This window comes from Pseudorasbora parva, chromosome 13, assembly GCF_024679245.1.
Source record: "Pseudorasbora parva isolate DD20220531a chromosome 13, ASM2467924v1, whole genome shotgun sequence".
Classification (NCBI taxonomy): Eukaryota; Metazoa; Chordata; class Actinopteri; order Cypriniformes; family Gobionidae; genus Pseudorasbora; species Pseudorasbora parva.
This window is the reverse complement of record NC_090184.1, coordinates 7,327,386-7,348,938: the sequence shown is the minus strand read 5'-3', so window position 1 is coordinate 7,348,938 and position 21,553 is coordinate 7,327,386. Positions and strand designations below refer to the sequence as shown.

Sequence of the window (21,553 nt, the reverse complement as noted above, 5' to 3'; positions counted from 1 at the left end):
TTCTTTTGAGCTTTACATTCTTTTTTAAAACTTTGGTGGTTTTCACAGAAATATAAGGCAAAGTGTCTCCAATCCATTACAATGATATCTGAAGGATCACGTGACACTGAAGACTGGAGGAATGACGCTGAACTGAATGCACACACATAAAGGACATTTTAAAAGAAATAAAAATAGCAAAAGTGCAATATTACTGTATTTTTCATCAAATACATGCAGACTTCTTTCAAACACATCTCAAAATCTTTTGAATGGTTGTGTACATTTGCCAAAATGTGCATCCCACAATGCAATGCACCTGACTTGATCTTCCATTTCCAATGTAACAAGTAAACCAGAAGTAATAATACCAGCCATGCTTTTTTGTACTTGCTGTGTTCATGAAAAAGTCACGAGACAGGGTTTATCATTACATAAAGGAATAAAGCATGCAATAAAGTATATACTGTATATACTTGTACTGTGTTGTGAGCACAGCCTGGTCACCATTCACAGTGTCAAATATGAGTAAGATCTGAGAGCACAGTTTATTTTTAACTTTCTTAATTTAGTTTAATGGGGGTTTAGGATAGATTTTCATCTCAGACCAACGAGAAAATGTGAATGAAACACGAGGAAGAAAGAGAGAGTGTTTTCCATTGTCACTTGAACTTCCTGTGACCTTGGGGTCTTCAGAAGGAAGAGGGGCTGGAGTTTTACTGTCACACGAGAGGGTGAGAGCGTTTTTTTGGCCTTTAAAAATAGCAGCAGGCATTAAAAGCGAGAAAAACGATCAATCTCTGTTATTTTTGGGAATATGATATTTTCCTCTGCATGTTCTGGCCCGAACGTGTCTCTGAGAGCGCTCGGCACAGGGGTCCCAGGCAGTATTGCTGTGTAACCGAAATCCAATCCCGAAAACAATCCATCCGCTGCTGTCCTCTCTCGGCGCTCTTTCCTTCCCACCCCTCATCTATCATTCCATCCATCCATCCGTCTATCCATCTCTTCTCATTAACTCCTCTGATCGATAGATCACTTCCTCTCTGCTAGCAGGGAAGAAAAAACAAGAGTTTAAGAGTGTGCAGACTGGATGGGTTTCCTTACTGGACACACACACGCACACACACAAGAGCTCTCGATTCAGCCTGAGAGTATCTGTGTGTATTTTAGCCCATTCACTGAATGTGTATCTGAATGTCCTCATACAAAACAGCTGAAAACAAGCTGTCTCTTCTCCGTCTTGCATTTTTGTGTATGAATATTTAATGTATTTTATACTTTTGTGCACTAAAAGTATAGGAATTTTTTTTGTGTAAATAATGAAAATATTTAATAGTTTACATTAACACATTATTTCACATTTTCATGTGTTTTACAAGTGGCAACCTTCCGGTCTCTCTCTTGAACCCAACACGGAAGTGACTTAAACTGCAATTCATCGACTGGCCGGGTGGCCGCTAGACACAGGCTCCAAAAGGGAGTCAAGCCCATAGGCGTGTTAAAATGTAAAACTTTACCTCAGAAAAATATGTTTACAGCCTGGTACAAATTGTGGTTTTGGTCTATACGGCTAATTTTAATTTTTAACTGTGAGGGGGTGAATTTTTAGATTATATTAAGCCTTAAAGTTCTGCATAATTAAGGGCGTGGCCACTTGAGTGACAGGTGGATTACCGCTGCTGTTACTACTAGCCGTTTGCCAAATCAGCTTTATTTATACAGCGCTTTTACAATGCAGATTGTTTCACAGCAGCTTCACAAGGGTAACAGGAAAATAATGCAACAGATTTTGATTCGGCTGTACAGCCGCTTTTGTGTTCAGACTGTTGCTTTTTGTGTCTAGTCCAGTTCAGTGTTTCATGGCTGACCCTATGGCCTTCAACATTTGATCCCATTCACTTACATTGTTCAAACCGTATTTTCTATCACCCTACATGTCGTGTAAGTCTTGTTTCCATGTTTTATGGGGACTTTCCATAGGCATAACCAATTTCATACTGTACAAACTGTACATCCTATCCCCCTACTCTGCCCCTTCCCCTAAACCTACCCATCACAGGAAACATTCTGCATTTTTACTTTCTCAAAAAAACTCCTTCTGTGTGATTTATAAGATGTTTTCCTTATGGGGACCTAAAAATGTCCCCACAAGGACAAAGATTTCGGATATTGCCATCTTTGTGGGGATCTTTGTGCCATCTAACGTAGGGATTACCAGGCCACACACACACACACACACACACACACACACACACACACACACACACACACACACACACACACACACACACACACACACACAGTATATATATTTGTAAAACTACATATTCTTGCACTAGCTATATCACACATCCACCTTTGTAACTAACATTTATTTTGAATTTTTTCATTTGATTCATGTTTATTTTATTGCGGAAAGCAATGATAACATCAGCATACAAAAAATAAATACAATAAAAAAATAAAACAATGATGCAAATTAAATAAACTGCTTTACATTTTCCAGGTAAGGTATAGATAGGCCTTTACAGAAAAGCAGAAAAGCTGCATTCGGAAAAATCACATGAAAAAATAGAACTGCATATTCTTCACTGTATTACTCCGCTGATTTTTTTATTAGGATGATAATGCAGATGTTTACATTCACTTAAGACAAAATCACCTGTTTATGTGAAACTTGTGTTTTTTTGACACTTTAAAATAAATGAAATAAATCTGTGTATTTCACGTGCTGTGACAGCTGCTTCTGTGCTTGCGCTTTAGGCGCTCGTAACAACATTTTAAACTGGCAAGGCGCGCAGCCGCGTCTAAGTTCGGAAGCGGTTGAAATTGCAATAAACAAGTGTATGTTGTGAACGAATCATTTGTAGAGATTTGTCAGAAAAATCAGCCGCAATGAACTGCCGATTTGTATGGAGGCATCTGATAACCAAAATACTTTGGAATTTGCGAAGAGACAAAATCAAGTAAGCCTAGAGCGGTTTGTGTTCAGACTGCATGAGCATGCGAACCGCGCTCAGACCCCTGAAAAGGACCAAGTGTGAAAACACCCTTAGTGTCCCCAACTAAGCAAGCCAAAGGCGACAGAGGCGGCCTTGGCATGGAAACAAAACTCCATTAGGTGACATGATGGAGAAAAAAAAACCTTGGGGGAAACCAGGGGTGCCAGGTCTCCTCTGGCCAACAAACAAACAGTGTAATGATTCAGGCAACATTACAAGTCAGAAGTCAGATTAGATCGGAACATTCAGAATAGTTGTCCAGTTCCATCGGGTTGAAGAGCGGAGTCATCAGGAGACGGGCTTGTTGAGGATCAGTGCCACTGGATGTCATGATGATGAGGCCCTCACAGGGAGAAGTCTGGTTGACAAGGTCTCTGCAGACACTTCAGGGATGCATTGGTTCGAGTCTAGGCGCATGTCTACAGTTTGTCTGCTGTCCACCCACATCCCGCTAGCCTGACAAGCCAGACCCACATCAAGATGTTTGGTCTGGAAACTCACTATTGACAGCTCAATCCGAGGGGTGGATAAACGGTTGTCTTTCAAACTCCCTCTGCACACGATTGGATAGCGCTACAACCAACCAGAGCAACGAAGGTGAAACAGAGCTAGTTGATAGATTAAACATTCACCGTATCCGGTCGGCAAAACACATCTTCCCTTTTTAAGAATGACTTCAGTGCCGTTCTTTGTTCTTTTCTCAGAGAAAAGCTTAACTCCAAGTCTTCCAGAGTCGCGGTCAAAGCTGATTCGAAAGACCGCCGTTTGCCAGTTTCTGTGTTTACTAGTATCACGCAAACGCAACTCGGCCATTGTCATTATTGCCCCGCCCACCGACTCTATACACGATGTGATTGGCCCGGCAAGAGTTTGGCGATTACAGCTCAGAAGGGTATTGAGAGTGGCTAGACGACACTCGCGGGCAGATTAGATTTGCTGCCGCTATGGTGCGTCTAGATTTCTAGGCCAACGTCCCGCCTCTTTGCCCATTTTCGTTTATCCGGGAGTGATGGGCTGCCTAAGTAGTGATGGCTCTGCCCACTCTAGACTTCAAAAATTCTCTTCAGAAACCTATGGGTGACGTCACAGACATTATATCCATTGTTTTGTACAGTCTATGGTATTTTAGCCAAATTTTACAGGTAAAAATGTACTGTCAACACTCTCAGAAAAACAGTACAGTGCTGTCACTGTGGTGGTACCCAAAAATGAAAAGGTACATCTTTGTACCTTAGTCAACCCTAAATGGTACATATTAGTACCTTAAAAGGTACATATCAGTTCTTTAAGAGTGTGTATTAGTACCTTAAAGGTACATATTAGTACCTTTTCAGTTTTGTACCTTAGGGGACCACCCGTGACAGAAATGTACCTTTTTTTCTGACAGTGAATAGTGTAGTAATGCATGAAGCACCACTCACATCAAAATCATTTTCATACCACTCGCTATTCTGTTGCATTCTGTTCATGAATTGCCAGTCCACCTTCCCCCTCTGGCTCCAATGTAGCATCCCTCACCGGTACAACTCAGCCTTCCACCCCTCTGGCTCCAAACCCCCAGCTTGGTCCCCCAACCCTCTGGTTCTGCCCTCATCCCACCTTTCTCTCGCCTCGTCCTGCAGTTTTGCACTGGTGAGGTCTTCGCTGTGGAGTTTCAGCCCTCCAGTGAGCTTAGGGGAGGTGGATCGCCAATCTCACCGTGGCCTCCTCCGCTGGCCCCTCATACCCCTTTTCCACCAAGGCAGTGCTAGCTGGTGCTAAATCAGAGCCAGAGCCTAGTTTCAAATCTGTTCTTTGTGTTTCCACACCCAAAGCCCCAGCTCCGAGCCAGGAAAAGTGGTTCTTTAGTAGCACCAAAACATTGCTGGGCTAGAAGTAAGAACCGATTACGTCAGGCGCTGGGGGCGGGGTCAGCTTGAGAGGTCTACATTTAAATGTCCATATTTTACATATGTCTCAAATGAAAACAATCTTGTTCTTGTTGCTCTCTACACATACTATACAATGATGAATTCTGTACAGGTTCTTTAGTAATGTTTTTTCTTCATGGGTGCTTAGGTGTGTACAAATGTATTATATAATAGAATTATATGGACTCCTTATATTAGGTTATTTGGTTTCCTTTTGGGATCTCCAATGATCCTTGAAGCTTGCAGAAAATACAGTTTTGTGTAATGTTTACTTTAGTTATAGCAAATTATGACATAAAAAAATGTGTTTAATAAGATAAATGAATTAAAAAAAAAAGATATATTGACAGCCCTAATATATATATATATATATATGTATATATATATATATATATATATATATATATATATATATATATATATATATCAAACCATTTCACACATGGATTTAAAGTAGAGTAGGTGATTTTTTGGATAGAATTATCTTAAAAGCAAAAAATCCCACCCTCCCTTCAGAGCATCTTCAAAGTCATGCCTCCTTCAAACCACATGATCACATACAGCAGAGAGCAAACAAGAACATCACGAGATACTCCGTTACACTACCCTTATGTCTCAAAGCAGATAACATTACAATAATTATGAACTTAAAGAGCACTGACCTGTTCCACCTGACTGCTGCAGGCGCATTTCAGAATTGATAGTGTTGCCATTGAAACGCATAAACTTGAGCCAGGAACCGGTCCAAGTGTAATGTAAAGAGGTTTCCATCTCTTCCAAATGACAGTAGTTGTTGTGTGAGCGCAGCATAAACTCGTTGTTTTGGTTCAGGAGGAACTGTAAACGGGGTCTGCTTTGTTGCGGTGCTCAGTGACTGACTTCTGTCTAACTGCATAGCATGAAATGAGTTGATGACATGATGTTTGTGCGAACAGGTAGCCTGAGGCATGAAAATAGATACGTTGACAGACAGGTAGGGCAGAATGCAATGATCGGACTGACATTTTATTGTCCTACACCTTCCACAGACGATACATATACTTATAAATACATTTACACACTTAACTTAGTGATTGCTATCAGGGTGTGAAGAGACTTTCAACCAGAAAACAATGTTTCTGGAACAATTCACCTGTCCTTTCTTTAACAAAAGAAGATCAAATATCAATGTTTAAATTAGATGATCAACTAGCAAACTGTGTTTGTCAAGCCATTTCACGTGGGGATTAGTAATGTGAGTGAAAATTTCATATGAGCCCATGGACAAAGCAAAGCAGTGTTACAAAGCTGATAGCTTCAACCCAATGTAATTGTATTAGATGTATTATCATGTTTGAATAGGACAATTGTGAGTTTCGATTCAAAGACAGCATCATGTAAATCACTGAGTGTCATGTATCTCAAGAGACCTTCAACATTCAATTACCCGTTGAACAGCAGAGAGAATCAATACGATGGCTTGAGTTGTGTCCGGCCCCAGGCTCGTGCGCTGTAATGTCAGGACCCCTGGTCACTTGGTCACTCCTGATTGTCTCCTCTTTCGTCTGCTGCCTCTCTCTCATTATTTTGCCCTCTTCACCCTCACCAGACTGCAGTCTGACCCCTGTCGCTTAACTCCTTTTGTAATGATTTTAGCAGTGAAACAAGTACTTAAACTTAAAAGGGCAATCAATCGAACGCATGCAAAGCCTCTGTGTGTGTTGATAAAAAATATATAAATATAAATATTAAAATATAATCTTCAGCAAGTGTGCGTTCAATTGATTAGTATTAAATTGAACAGTAAAGACTTTTACATTGTTACTATATATATATATATATATATATATATATATATATATATATATATATATATATATATATATATATATATATATATGTATGTGTATATATATATATATATATATATATATATATATATATGCTGTTCTTTTAAACTTATATTACAAATATTAAATATTACAAAAATAGTACTCAGCACAACATTGATAATAATAGGACATGCCAGTAGCACTTTATTTTACAGTCATGTTCCATATAACTATGTAATAACTAGGCCCTAACCCTGAAGCTACCCTAAAACATAACCATAACCCATATAATTGCCTTATATTACCCAGTACTAAGTACACGTACTGTCTGTAAATAAAGTGCAACTGAAATGTTTCTTGATGAGCCAATCAGAATATTAGATTTCTGAAGGATCATGTGACACTGAAGACTAAAAATGTAACTGCCATCACAGGAATAAATTACATTTAAAACTATTCAAATAGGTAGCAGCTTTTTTAAACTGCAACATGCCACAATTTTACTGTTTTACTGTAATTTCTCACATTTTATTGTATTTTTGATGAGCTAAAGACACTTTTTTCAATTATTATTTCATTAGAAAAATCGTCCAGACCCTAAACTTTTGATCGGTAGTACCCTGCAAACACAGAAAACGAAATGATAAAAACAGTAAAAAGTGGCAGTGCTGTTGGATTGTACATCAGCGCTGTTGGAATGCCACTCAGCCAATCAAATTCAAGGACCAGAACTTGCCACCGTGGCAATCATTCACCCCATTACTACAGCTATCAGTGTCTTCTCCAGCACTTGATGATGTCATAATGGCTGTAAAATCGTGTTGACGTCCTGTAAAAATTGTTCATTGTTTTCACAGACACTTTTTCTGGTAACAAGACGCTTGTGTGTTCTAGTAAACGCTTTAAGCTGTCATGTGCCATCAGAGAGGTCATCGCAACATGGCCGATCTCCAGTTTCCTGTTTTATTTTCTCAGATATCTGTGAGGCTAATGAACCTCTACCGCCGCTCATTCAACATGCCACTGGCTGTTTCAGACAAATATGAGAGTCTTGAGAGTCTCCATCTTTTCCTTGCTGATGACTGTGTGGTAGAAGTGCAGTTGGCAATCTAAGAGTAAGCAAGGAAGATGATGTCAATTTTTTTTGTCCATACAATGACAGTTTGTGAGGTCCTAAATTAAGCCCCAAAGATGACATCTCATTCATGTTCCACAGAAGAAAGGAGGTCAACAAAAATTAGGGTGAATAAATTGACAGAATTTGAAGGGACTGAATGTCTGTTCATCAGTCTCATTTTAATATCCTTCAAATTAAATATGGCATCTGACACCTGAGGAATTTAGGTTTAAGATTTATGATCGGAAATTTGTTCCAGCATGATTTCTGTCCTCTATGTGTCCTAATGCGCTCTGTCACTGTTGGCAACATTTACTGAAGTAGATGTTCCAAAATCAACATCCTGTTGTTCCTGGACCAACATTCCTATCAACCCTTTATGTGCACAGATTTTATGGATGGAATTAAAGTTGTTTTTGTACAAAGACAGCCAAACCACTGATCTTAAAACAAGACACTACTGGAAAAAAATATATTTTTAGTAATTGATATACTTTTTCTAGCTGTTGGATTTATAGAGTGATAAAAACAGTGTTTGGCATGTTAATGGGTTTGACAGTTTTGATATATTTGGTCTTGGCGGACTGCTTTTATTGCTGCTGCTGCAGAGCAAGTACGGGACTTGCTATGGCCAATACATACACAGACACGCTGCTGTGAGCATGTAAGACATGCTGCTGCTGTACAAATAGAGCGTACATGAATTTCCCGTAGCATATCTATACAGGTGGAGCTGGGTTTCTGAAAGCACGCTGCACTGCTAAAGCAAATGCTACCCGTGTATTTGAAGGCTGAGCATGCTATGTGGCTACTGATAGCAAAAAAAAACAATCATCTGTGCCCTAAGATGAAAGTGTAATTACCAGTAGGTAGTTAAAGGACATATTAGTGTGCACCATCTAGAGTTTCATGACAAAACTTTGTATATTTCCAATATTTTAAATCTGGCTTTGCACAATGTTCTGATTTATTTTCCAGAGATTTATAGAGAGAATACCTAATGTGTATATTTAAACACCATTTTAGCAAACTTGTCTTAATGTACTGTAATAAATCAACTATGGCGAGATTTATAAGTTAAAATACTATATGAAACAGAAGTTGAGATAGTCTTTTCTTTCCTATTGTGACATATCCAGGTGAAACGGCTTCTCGAACAAGAAAAACATGTGGGGAAGGACTTTTTTTTTTGGGAATTGATTTGATGGTTGTGCCCCACTCTCATGCCAGGAAACATGTCTTCAGAGAAGTAATAATCACTATTTAAATGTAATAATCCCTTTATTAAAGTTTACCAGGGCACTTGATAAAAAAAGAGCATAGATCAATTTAAAAAATAGTCACTGCAATATTATTTTTATATTTGTATGATCATAGTAAATCATTAAAAAAAAAATAATCACTGCAATATTCCATAAAAAAAGAATGGTACATTTGATTTGATGGTGACTTTAAGGCCATTGGAGTGTCCTGCTCAGTAGGGATGATGTTACACTGCTGCAAACATGAACATGAAGTACAGGAACTCTGAAGATATGTGGGACATGTTGCAGTAAATCAGAAATGAATTAAAAAAATGGTTTTATGCTTAACACTATTGTTCTGTATAGTAGTTTAATATAATACACACGTTTAAAAATGAGTTACAGTCTCAAAAAATGTCATCTAAAACGTAAAAATGTAATTATTTAAAGAGGTCCGTGTGCTTTTCCCCCAACATTGGTGTATAATATTGCTGTTTGAGCATGAAAAAGGTCTGCAAAGTTTTTAAAGCACAATGTTCCTCCAAAGGGAGCAGCTTTATGTTTACCTCAGGTAAATAAGAGGCCGTATTCACTTATTTCTGCTCATTTCCATGTGGAATAAAATGACATCCTTTATTTTGAGATAAAAATACAAGACAGAAAACCATTTTAACTGTAATGTGTGTCTATAAATCTTCCTATTTTTTAATTAATATCAGGATATTATTCTCCTATTATTAAATTATTTTTACACCAAGCGTATGACATGTTATTTACAGCATACCATAATGTTATTGACCACATGAGCAATGTGTGCCCAAGTGCGAGAAATATATTTTGAACATTCAAGCATGAAAACCTATTCTAGTAGAGCCCAAAAACAAAATCAAGACTTGTAACGGGGCACAACAGGTCAACTTTAAAACTGTATTACCAGCTATTTTGCAAAGTATCTTTTTCCTGAGAATGGTTAATGATGGATGTATTGCTAAACATTGCATGGAAATGAAACAACTACACCCTTGATATCATTGAATTCTGTTGAAACCTTTTGGTTTTCTTGGCGCTTGAAGATGTTTACATGTGCACTATTCATTTCTTTTAGTTGGTTCCTTGAGTATTATTCCAATTCCAACAGAAACTGATGTGAGACTCTGATTGAGTATCATGACTGGCTGAACACTGATTTTTGGGGTCTTGTGTCTGTAGTATTTATTAGTCTTAGAATCAGTTACTGTATGTTCACCGTTTGCTTTAATGAGAGCAGTGTTTGAGCTCGTGAACTCCACGAGTTTGGATAAAACCTAATGATCTTGTTCTCCAGCATGATTTGAGAATGATTCAAAGGGCATCTTGTGCTTCAGTTAAATCAAGAAAATCTGACCATCTCAAATGTTCTTTTACATTTAATTAGTGATCAACACAGTGCAGAATATAATTTTATATCATAGAGTCTAGTTTTAAATGATTGTTCAGATACCTTTCTGTTTATTTCCAGCTAGTAATGAAAAACCAAGTCCCACATTTTTATTGTAGTCTCAGAGTTTTGGACCCATACAAATATCCTGTCAGACAGGAAGCCCCCCACTGTTTTTTTTCCCCTCTCCATGTATTACATTTTTCCTTTCTTATTCTGCCAAAACGTTTGACTTTAAACTGGAACTGTGTCAATCTTTTCAAATGGGCTTGCTTTCCCTGAGGGACCTCGCTCTGATGTTTTTAGTTCAACATTTCTGATGTTTTTATTGATAATTTTTGTTGTTTCATTTTGTTGGAACATTGGATCGAGGGATTGTTTATTGTGGCTCTAAATATGAAACAATTTATCAATATAAATGTATGGTGGCAAAATCCTGATGCCAATAAAAACGACATTTTAACAGCCGTATACTCTTGCCAAGGTAATGTTTTATAAATATAGTGTTTCTGAGTGCAAATCTTTGTCTTTGACACAGGTCCTTCCTCGGTCATCAGTAATGACGATGACTCCGCCAGCCCTCTTCATCATGTGTCCAACGGCTCTAACACACCCTCATCTTCTGACATGAACGCGGACGCCGTCATCATCGGCATGACCAAGATTCCTGTCATAGAGAACCCGCAGTACTTCCGCAGCACCAGCAGTCTGCTCAAATCTGATACCTGTGAGTTAATCTGTCTGTCTTTGTTTCTTCATTTATGTCTTTCAAACCAATGACTACAAAAGATTAACAATATGAATACTCCATCAGGATTGTTTTGCACTGAGATAATTTCAAATAAGTACATTTCCCCCAATATTACTATATTGGTTCATACTTTATTATAATGACTACTTTAAACATTCTATAAGTAACCTGGTGTAAGCAGCTACATGTCAACTAACTCTCATTGGAGGATTATGAAAGACATTACTAGCTGTGAGTTTTAGTAACTGTGTACTTTAGTAACTTTAGTACCTGTGAGTTTTAGTAATTAGTTAATTACATATAAAAAATATATACTTAAAGGGTATTTTATTCTTTAATTATTTTTTTTACAAAAATTTCTGTCAGTAATTATCAGTAATAGTAATGTCTTTCCAAACCTGTAAGACTTCATTCATCTTCAGAACACAAATGAAGATCTTTTAGATGAAATCCGAGAGCTATGCAACTACCACATTGATGCTTTAAAAAGTCAATAAAAGAGATCGTAAAACAAATCCATATTAATTGAGTGGTTTAGTCCACATTTTTTTATATAATTTTATATAATTTAATTTAGCCTTTAATTCACATATAAACATTGATCCGCGAAAATAAACAAAAGCCTGCTTGACAAGTGAGAAAAAAACCTCATTGGTTCTTGAGGAAGCTCAAACGTGATGCGTAACACGAGAATGAACCTCATTGGTTCTTGCTGAAACTCAAACGTGCTGCGTAACATGAGAATGAACCTCATTGGTTCTTGCTGAAGCTCAAACGTGATGCGTAACACAAGAATGTATCTCATTGGTTCTTGAGGAAGCTCAAACGTGATGCGTAACACAAGAATGAACCTGATTGGTTCTCACTGAAGCTCAAACGTGCTGCATAACACGAGAATGAACCTCATTGGTTCTCGCTGAAGCTCAAACGTGCTGCGTAACTCGAGAATGAACCTCATTGGTTCTCGTTGAAGCTCAAACGTGCTGCATAACACAAGAATGAACCGCATTGGTTCTTGCTGAAGCTCAAACGTGATGCGTAACACAAGAATGTATCTCATTGGTTCTTGAGGAAGCTCAAACGTGATGCGTAACACAAGAATGAACCTCATTGGTTCTTGCTGAAGCTCAAACGTGCTGCGTAACACAAGAATGAACCTCATTGGTTCTTGCTGAAGCTCAAACGTGATGCGTAACACAAGAATGAACCTCATTGGTTCTTGCTGAATCTCAAACGTGATGCGTAACACAAGAATGTATCTCATTGGTTCTTGAGGAAGCTCAAACGTGATGCGTAACACAAGAATGAACCTCATTGGTTTCCATGATTCCGTTTACCACAACCGATGTGTGAGTTGATGAATGTTAAATGTGAATAAAAGCCTGAATTCAAACTTTTCATCATATAAAGTGATCGTGTGTTTATAACGACATGAGGGTGAGTAATACATGACAGAATAACATTTTTGGGATGAACTAACCCTTTCATTTTTTCACATTCTGGTAATGATAATTTGGGTGGAAATGTGCTTAATTGTCTGAATGAGCCTACAGTGTTCTTCAGACATAATTTTTTTTTTTTTTTTTAACTAGGGGGAACATACTCAAACATTTATTTGACAAGTTTATATGACTGCATATCTGCATACACAAACCCACAGCATCTTAAATATTTATTTTATAACCCTCATGAGTTGCTTCTCATTTTTTACGTTCTCTGTGTCCTTCCCTTCCCACTCTGGTTACTTTTAATATAGGGTTATGGTGTACAGTGAGTTACTGTAGATCGATGCAGCCTCATCATCTAGCTCTCGCTAATGTAATCGGCTGACTGGCTAGTTTTTCTTCAAAAGCATTTCTTAATCACATTAAGGATAAATCTCTAAGAGTGCAGTGTCTGTTCAGAATCTCTCTCTCTCTCTCTCTCTCTCTCTCTCTCTCTCTCTCTCTCTCTCTCTCTCTCTCTCTCTCTCTCTCTCTCTCTCTCTCTCTCTCTCTCTCTCTCTCTCTCTCTCTTATCTCTCTCTCTTTATCTCTCTCTCCTCCAGCACACTAAACGGCTGATTAATCTTGTCTTATCTCTGCACTGTCCTCACTCTCTTAAGGGACGCCTGGGATAAGAAACGGCTCTTTTCCGCCAAATCTGAAATAATCTCTAGTACACCTTTTATTAAATTAAGTCCAATGTCCGGAATTGCATGTCTCATTTTTATAATTGAAGGTCTTGGATACCCATTATATAATAATAATAATATATAATTATTAATATATAATTATTATTATTATTATAATAAAAAAAACTTAGCCAATGAAATATACAACACACACACACACACACACACACACACACACACACACACACACACACACACACACACACACACACACACACACACACACACACACACACACACACACACACACACACACACACACACACACACACACACACACACACACACACAAACACACACTGTATGTCTCTCATGCTTTAAATAAAAACCTCTAAACAATATAATTTTTCTCCATCTCAAATTGGTCAGGGTGTCTTATACTTAACAGATCACTTCCATCCAGTTTTTGGATTTATATCATATCCCTTTAAAAAAAAGTGTCTTTGTTTGTATGTTATGTTTGAAAAGGTATTATTAAGATCTTATTATTCTTAATAAGGTCTTATAAAGGATTTATTCTGTTTCTTGAGTTACTTGTTCTCAAACCTTCAATCCTCGTAGACTTTTGTGAATAAAGTGGCATCTGACCACCAAGCTATGGGTCCAACATCTCTGCCAGGTGGAATTATCCATTTTCCAGTCCTCTGAACTGTCTTAAAAGTATAGAGTTGTCAGTTTTGGAGAAGCTAGCAATAGCAAGCTAGCTTCGAAAGCATAAGATCCCACCATCCCTTCAGAACGTCTCCAAATCCACGCCTCCTCCAAAACACACAAATGCAAAGTCAGAGCAGAGTCTGCAAAGTGTCCCGAGACGAGGGATGGCATTAAACTACCTGAAGTCTTAAAGCATATCAATAATAATGAATATAAACAACTTACAGAGCTCTATTTGTACCACCTGACAATTGCAGATTCATTTCACAGGTGAAAGTGTTGACATAGAAATGTATAAATCGGAGTCTGAGGACCTGAACAGTGTTGGGTTAAACGTCCCTGGTTGCCTTTTCGAAATTATGTTTTCTTTGTCCTGAGACTTCCACAGAAGCTATGTGTAGCAAATTTAAAGGTTCAGGAAAGAAGGAGGCAGAAACCAGCAAATGTTTCACACACTTTATCATAAAATAAACAAACATCAAAACGAAAGAAAAGGGGCAGCCCCTCACAGACGACTGGCACACAAATATAAAGAAAAAACAACATAAATAGTCCAGGCCTGGTCCTCTCTCATCCATCACTGTCCCCGTTACTCCTCGTTTTATCCTCCAGGAACTCCTCCACCCAGAATCAAAGCAGTGTGGCGCACAGGTTCCCACAGCTCTCTGCCCCGCACTACTTGCCACATACCTCCATCGGGCACATACCCCTCACAGGCCAGGAGGTACCCTCAAGACTGAGCTCTTCCTCCTCCTCCACCCCCGGGGAGCCAGTCACGGGTAAGGACAGATAAGGCAAGAGAAAAGGAGGCGGAAAGATGAGGAGAAACAAAAAAATGTAATTATTGGTCCAGTTCCCAAAACATACTGCCATCTGGTCCTCCACCAGCTGGGTGAACTCCTCCGCGATGCCTGGTGGTGGGGCCGGATATCTTAATGTGGACGGCACTCCTCCGGTGCCTGGTGGATGGCGATGGTTCCTCTGTGTTCAGTCAGTCAGCAACGAGTCTCCTGTTCCCTGCTCCACTCCCTCTCGGGACTGCAGCTGCTCCTCCAGAACCCCAGTGGCTGGGCAGCAAGCTAGTCGTTCCCTCCTGGCAAATAAGTCCAGCCCTCGAGCACTGTTAAACTTCTCAGTGGATTTCCCACAACAATGGGGGCTCTTTGACAGCGTGTTCCCCATGCCTGGTCCTCTCTCAAACTTCCTCACTCCTCCTTTTACCCTTCCGGAGCTCGTCCATGAGAGACACAAGGTGGGGCACGCAGGTGAAGCTCATTGGCAATCACGCCACGACCTCGCTCCGTTCCCACAGCTCTCAGCCTTTCCCTGCTTACCACAATATATGTACATGTTCTAATATTTAGACCACTTATTTTATTGATTGCTATCAGAATATGAAGAGAGTTCCAAAACAGTATAACAAAAAGTGTTTATGAAACACATTGCATATACCCAACCTTTAAATCCATCTGGATTCAACTACAATATTTTTTATTATTGTGGATTTACCAGAAATGGGGAAACTCACATTGAGGGAATACATTCAACATCACTCTGGAGAGTTTGTTAATGCCTGTTCACCAGAAGCACACAGCACATCGCTGCCAGAGCCCAGCGCTTGAGGCCTGATTGTTTCCTTTGCTGAGTCATATAATGAAGGCTGCTATGCTCCTTGAGGTTCCAGCAATGGCCACTGCATCTAAAGTTCCTGCATCATCCATCCTAGAATTGCCAGTACCTGAAGACCTTGGTAATGTCCTGTTAGACTATGACATGGTTTCATGATTTCAAGATGGTTTCAAGTTTCCTGATTTCAACTTGAGCCACCAAGTCTTCAGGAGTCATCAGCTTCCAAGTCCTGTGAGCCACAATCTCTATCCCCAAGGTCACAACCCATGTCCACCATGTTTGGCTCTAATCCCATTATAATATTTTGGGATTGAAGGTTACAGAGTTAAAGGGTAGTGCAAAAAAAGCCAAATGTAACATAAATGTGTGATTTTTTTTGTTTGTTGTTGTTCTTTCGGCAGTTGTTCAGCACATTAAGAGGCACAATATTGTACTGAAGAGGGAACTTGGAGAAGGAGCATTTGGAAAAGTGTTCCTTGCTGAATGCTACAACCTGTCCGCAGAACAGGAGAAGATCTTAGTGGCTGTCAAGGTTGGCTGTTCAATTAAGTATTGATGTTAGCATACTAAACTTTGGGTTGAATATAGGAAGTCAGTATACTCAGTGTACTTGTACATGTTCTGTGTTTGAAGACATTGAAAGAGGCCAGCGAGAACGCCAGAAAAGACTTCCATCGTGAGGCTGAGTTGTTGACCAATCTGCAGCACGAGCACATCGTCACGTTCTATGGAGTGTGTGTGGAGAGCGATCCGCTTATTATGGTGTTCGAGTACATGAAGCATGGCGACCTCAACAAGTTCCTCAGGTACAACTTCCTGAACGTGTGTTCGTATTGGAATCCAATAATGCTTAGACACATATTTTCTTTGATTGCTTTGTCCTTGTAAGCCAATAATTCCACACAATTTTTCATGTAGCTATTGAAAATCTGTCACTAATACAAAGTAAATCATAGGACTTTCATTACTGCTTTGTGGTTGGTTAACAGACTCTCCTTGATCTACCAGGGTGCTGATGGCCAGTTATATAATGTTTCAAAGGGATAGTTCACCCAAAAAATGAAAATGATCCCATAATTTACGCACCCTCAAGCCATCCTACGTCTATACTACATTCTTATTTCAGACAAATACAATCGGAGTTATATAAAAATGTCCTGGCTAATCCAAGCTTTATAATTTTAGTAAATGGCAGCCAAAAATGTGAAGCCAAAATAGTTATATCCATCCATTATAAATGTAATCCACACAGCTCCAGGGGTTAATAAAGGCCGTCTGATGTGAATAGATGGGTTTGTGGAAGAAAGATATCCATATTTAAAAATGTATAAAGTAACACATCTAGCTCACCCCAGACCGCCTTCTATATTCAATTTACGAAGTGTAATGCTTCTCACAGTTCAAAAAGTTTACGCTACGTCCAACATAAGTTATGCTGTTTTGGTGAGTTGAATACGGAAGGCGCTCTACACTGAAAAAAAAAGGAAAACACACATTGTCCAATTTACGTAATCTTATTATTTGCAATCTACGCAACAAAATTGTGTTTCTCTTCTAAACATGGTTTCTTTGCTTTCAATTAATGTAATTCTCTTAAATGTGTAATCTACTAGATTACATTATTTGGGGTTAATGTGAACCAATCAAGTACTCCAACATGATTTTTGCTGAAACTGTAGTTCCCAGCATGCTTTGTGTGGGACTTGACGAAAAGAGTATAGATTTTAAACTTAAGTTTAATTTTATGTGTTTTTTGGGCAAAATTAGATAAGGGGGAGACTTTATATTGTTTAATAGTGTTTAATTATTAATTTTGTTGGAACAATTAGAATCATTCAAATTATACAGAAGAGCGGAGCGATTGCTTATACTGTGGACTTAGACAGCACATGTCATTAAAGAGAATTTCATACATATCTCTTGACATGTTCATTATGTGCTATTGCTGGATAACAGAATGAAAGTTAGCTTGTGCAGTTATAAATCAGTCAAGTGACAACAAAAATATACTAAAAACAAAATAAGCATGTGATTTGATTTAAGAGTCAGGGTCTCAAGCCTCCCAGTGCACACCATGTTGTTAGGAAGCCATATTAAAATCATTTTGAGACTACTCAATTGGGTTACTTAAAAATTACTTAATTCCATGATGTTAAAGTTATGTGAACAAATTATGTTTGTTTAACTTAATTGAATCATGTGGAACCGATGTACATGATTAAATCATGTAAATCCAACACACCTTTTTTTTCAGTATACCGGAAACTAGATATTTTACTTTATAAAGTTAAAATATGGATATCTTACTGCCATCAAACCCATCTGTTCACTTCAGAAGGCCTTTATTAACCCCTGGAGCCGTGTGGATTACTTTTATAATGGATTGATGCACTTTTTGGGGCTTAAAATTTTGAGTTACCGTTTTCTCCCATTACAAAGCTTGGAAGATCCAGGACATTTTTGAATATAACTCTGATTGTGTTCGTCTGGAAGAAGAATGTCATATACACTAGGATGGCTTGAGGGTGAATAAATCATGGGGTAATTTAGATTTTTGGGTGAACTGTCCCTTTAAGGGTATGATGAATTGGGCAACTTTTTTGAGTAATATTGGCAAGTGATGTTGCTTGGGCACTTTCCAATTGAGAATGGGCAACAAATGTCTATCAGAAAACTTTAGAACGGTCATGGGCCTTGTGTCTCACCTTGTTGCCCGTTGACGGCAGCACTGCTCAAAACGTTGCCCTTGGTATCATCACATTTAGTCTATCTCTGACTTTAAAATGAATGTTTGTGAATTGTGGTCTGGTTGAGGTTGTTACGTTCTCTGTCCACCCACAGGGCTCATGGTCCTGATGCAGTTCTGATGGCTGACGGACAGGTGCAGCAGCAGGCAGAGCTCACTCAGTCTCAGATGCTACATATCGCACAGCAGATCGCCGCAGGCATGGTTTATCTGGCTTCCCAGCACTTTGTTCACAGGGACCTGGCCACACGAAACTGCCTAGTTGGGGAGAATCTCCTGGTGAAGATCGGAGACTTTGGGATGTCCCGAGATGTCTACAGTACGGATTACTATCGGGTAAGATTTGCTTTATAGGTTGTCTGTGCTTTTGTCCCCAAAATACATTTGGATTCTTAAATGCAATGTTTTGTTCTTTAATGCAATGACATAGGTACCAAAATGTCTCACTGCCCAACCAAAAAAAGTCAGTGTTTGGATTTAAATAGGCAAATGCCTATGAATCATTGATTTGATCATTATTGCAGTGATTATTATGTTCCTATAATGTTATATGTTTGGCAACTTCTTCTAACCCTAATCGATGGAGCATGTAGCTTTTCATTTCTTAAACAACCATGTAGGAAGACACATCATGACCATATTCCAGGATGATAATGTCAAGATTCATCAGCTCAAAAAAAAAAACATCAGCTCTGTGAAAGAATGGCTGTGAGGGAGCATGAAGAATCATTTTCACCTCTGAGTCCAGACCTTAAATTCACTGAAAGTCTTTGGGATGTGCTGGAGGAGGCTTTACAGAGTGCTGGACTCTTGCATTGTCAATACAAGATCAAGACCAAAAATGTATGCTCCACTTGATAGAAATAACTATCAAGACGTGTACTGCAACATTTATTTCCATCAAGAGGTGCATCAATTTTTTTGTCAAGATATTTTATTGACAATGCAAGAGTCCAATACTCTGTAAAGTCTCCTCCAGCACACATTTTGCATGTTCATAAAATGTAATTAAATGAAAAGCAACAGCTCCAGCAAGGTGGTTGAGTAGCTTAAAGTTAAAGGGTTACTTCAGCGATTAGCATATGGCTTTGTATCAGTAGAAACCCTGGAGTATATTCAAATGATCGTGCTCCAGTCGATCAAGTGAAAGTGATCCAGTAATCCAGTAGCGGTGGCTTTGGGAATGGCCTCACAGGGCAGCAAAGCATTCTGGGAATTGTTGTCTTTCATCCCCACGAGACAAAAAACTTTTTCGGTCTTTTCTCAGTCTAGAAAGCACCAAATTAAAAAATAATTTCACATTTCTACTACATTAATGACCCAGTTTAAATACAGATTCATCTTTCCAGCGCTGAAGTACTCCTTTAAATATACAGCATGTATATTAGGCCAGATGATATCAGTATTCAGATTTATGAGTTCAACTGCGATCAAGATGCATTACCTTCCAATCCGTTTCAGATTGTATTTGTAAGAAATTAATGCTGACTTTACAAGGACACTAAAAGGCGGCATTCAGATCCTTTCCTGGGTATATGTATAAATCAATATGCTTCTCATGTTTTTTGCTACACAGATCACTGAATACTAGCTATTCGAACACCTTGACCCTACTGGCTCTCTTCCTGAATGATGTCAGCAGAATTTCAGTGTGTGTGTGTGTGTTGATTCACTCCCGTCAGTAAGTCTCTCCCAGATTAGGAGTCAGGAAGGAAGGTGGCGTGGGAACAGGAAAGAGGGGTTACTATGGCAACAGCAAAGAAAAAGAATAGAGCGCTTACGCCATCAGACAGAAGCTGAAAAAGTCATTAAAGACCTCTCATTAGTATTCACCCCCAAATTCAGCATGAGGGCCTACCGAGGAGAGGGGCCTAAGTTAGGGGGGGGGGGGGGGGGAACGAATGAAAAGGGACATATTTAGTACATAAAGCATTTGAAGAGAGACAGACAACTTCATTTATTCTTTGATAGCATGATGTTCTTCTATTGTGTTCCCTTCATGTACTCAGTGTGAATCATCTATCCTGTGAGTGAAAACGGGTTGAATGATGTTTATACATGCAGAGATGTGCTATTAGATAACTCTCTTCATCGACAAGTGTGCCAAGTTCATTCAAGTTCATTTATCTCTGAATACTGATGAATATCATGACATCTCCATTATATGAGCCTCCATTGAGATTTAAATGCAGGTCAGTAGATTTGTGTGTGTGCGCACTGTGTGTGTACACCATTGATTAGAACTATAGAACATCAGTTTCCATAGAAACAACTGGTCAGGCAGAGGCTGATGGGTGGAGTTAAGTTGTGAAAGCATGCTGTGGAACCATATAACTTCTTATGAAGACACATTTGTGCATTATAACCTATATTATTTTTTTTTGTTGAGAATCCTCATAAAGTTATTAAATAATAAAGCCTTTGTCTGCATTTAATTCTTTAATAGAGAGTCAATTATATAAAGAAAAAAAAATCCTCTATTTACTTTCTTAATAGACATCCTTGGTAATATCGTGCACCATTCATCACTAGACAATATACCAAAGAAAAAAAAAACATTTTTAATCTTTCATCCACATATTATAACTTTCTCTGCATGTCACTACTCCCTCTTCGAAACCCTCTTTATTTACCAAAGATGATGTTGCCCTTTTTCCTGAATATCTATATTTCCCCAATTATAAAAAGTAAAATGGTGTTTGAACAGCTTTTATGTCATTTTCATATATACAGTGGGTATGGAAAGTATTTGGACCCCCTTCAATTTTTCACTCTTTGTTACATTTATTTTTGTTATATTCAGCCATTTGCTCTTTGTTATATTGCAGCCATTTGCTAAAATAATTTAATTTCATTTTTTCTTATTAATGTACACACAGCACCGCATATTGACAGAAACATAATTGTTGACATTTTTGCAGATTTATGAAAAAAGAAAACTAAAATATCATATGGTCCTAAGTATTCAGATCCGTTGCTCAGTATTTAGTAAAAGCACCCTTTTGATCTAATACAGTCATGAGTCTTTCTGGGAAAGATGCAACAAGTTTTTGACAGTTTTTTGGGGGATCCTGTGCGATTCCTCCTTGCAGATCCTCTCCAGTTCTGTCAGGTTGG

At 38.5% G+C, this 21,553-nt stretch overlaps 1 protein-coding gene across 2 annotated transcripts in view; it reads left to right on the top strand.

Moving 5' to 3' along the window:
• Nucleotides 1–21,553, top strand: part of ntrk2a (neurotrophic tyrosine kinase, receptor, type 2a) — a 64,910-nt gene that overhangs the window by 37,384 nt on the left and 5,973 nt on the right. For both annotated transcript variants that reach the window (XM_067413058.1, XM_067413059.1), the window contains 4 exons: nt 11,022–11,210; nt 16,092–16,222; nt 16,324–16,496; nt 18,532–18,772. In XM_067413058.1, coding sequence (XP_067269159.1) covers nt 11,022–11,210; nt 16,092–16,222; nt 16,324–16,496; nt 18,532–18,772 — 734 coding nt within the window. The remainder of the gene's footprint in view (nt 1–11,021; nt 11,211–16,091; nt 16,223–16,323; nt 16,497–18,531; nt 18,773–21,553) is intronic.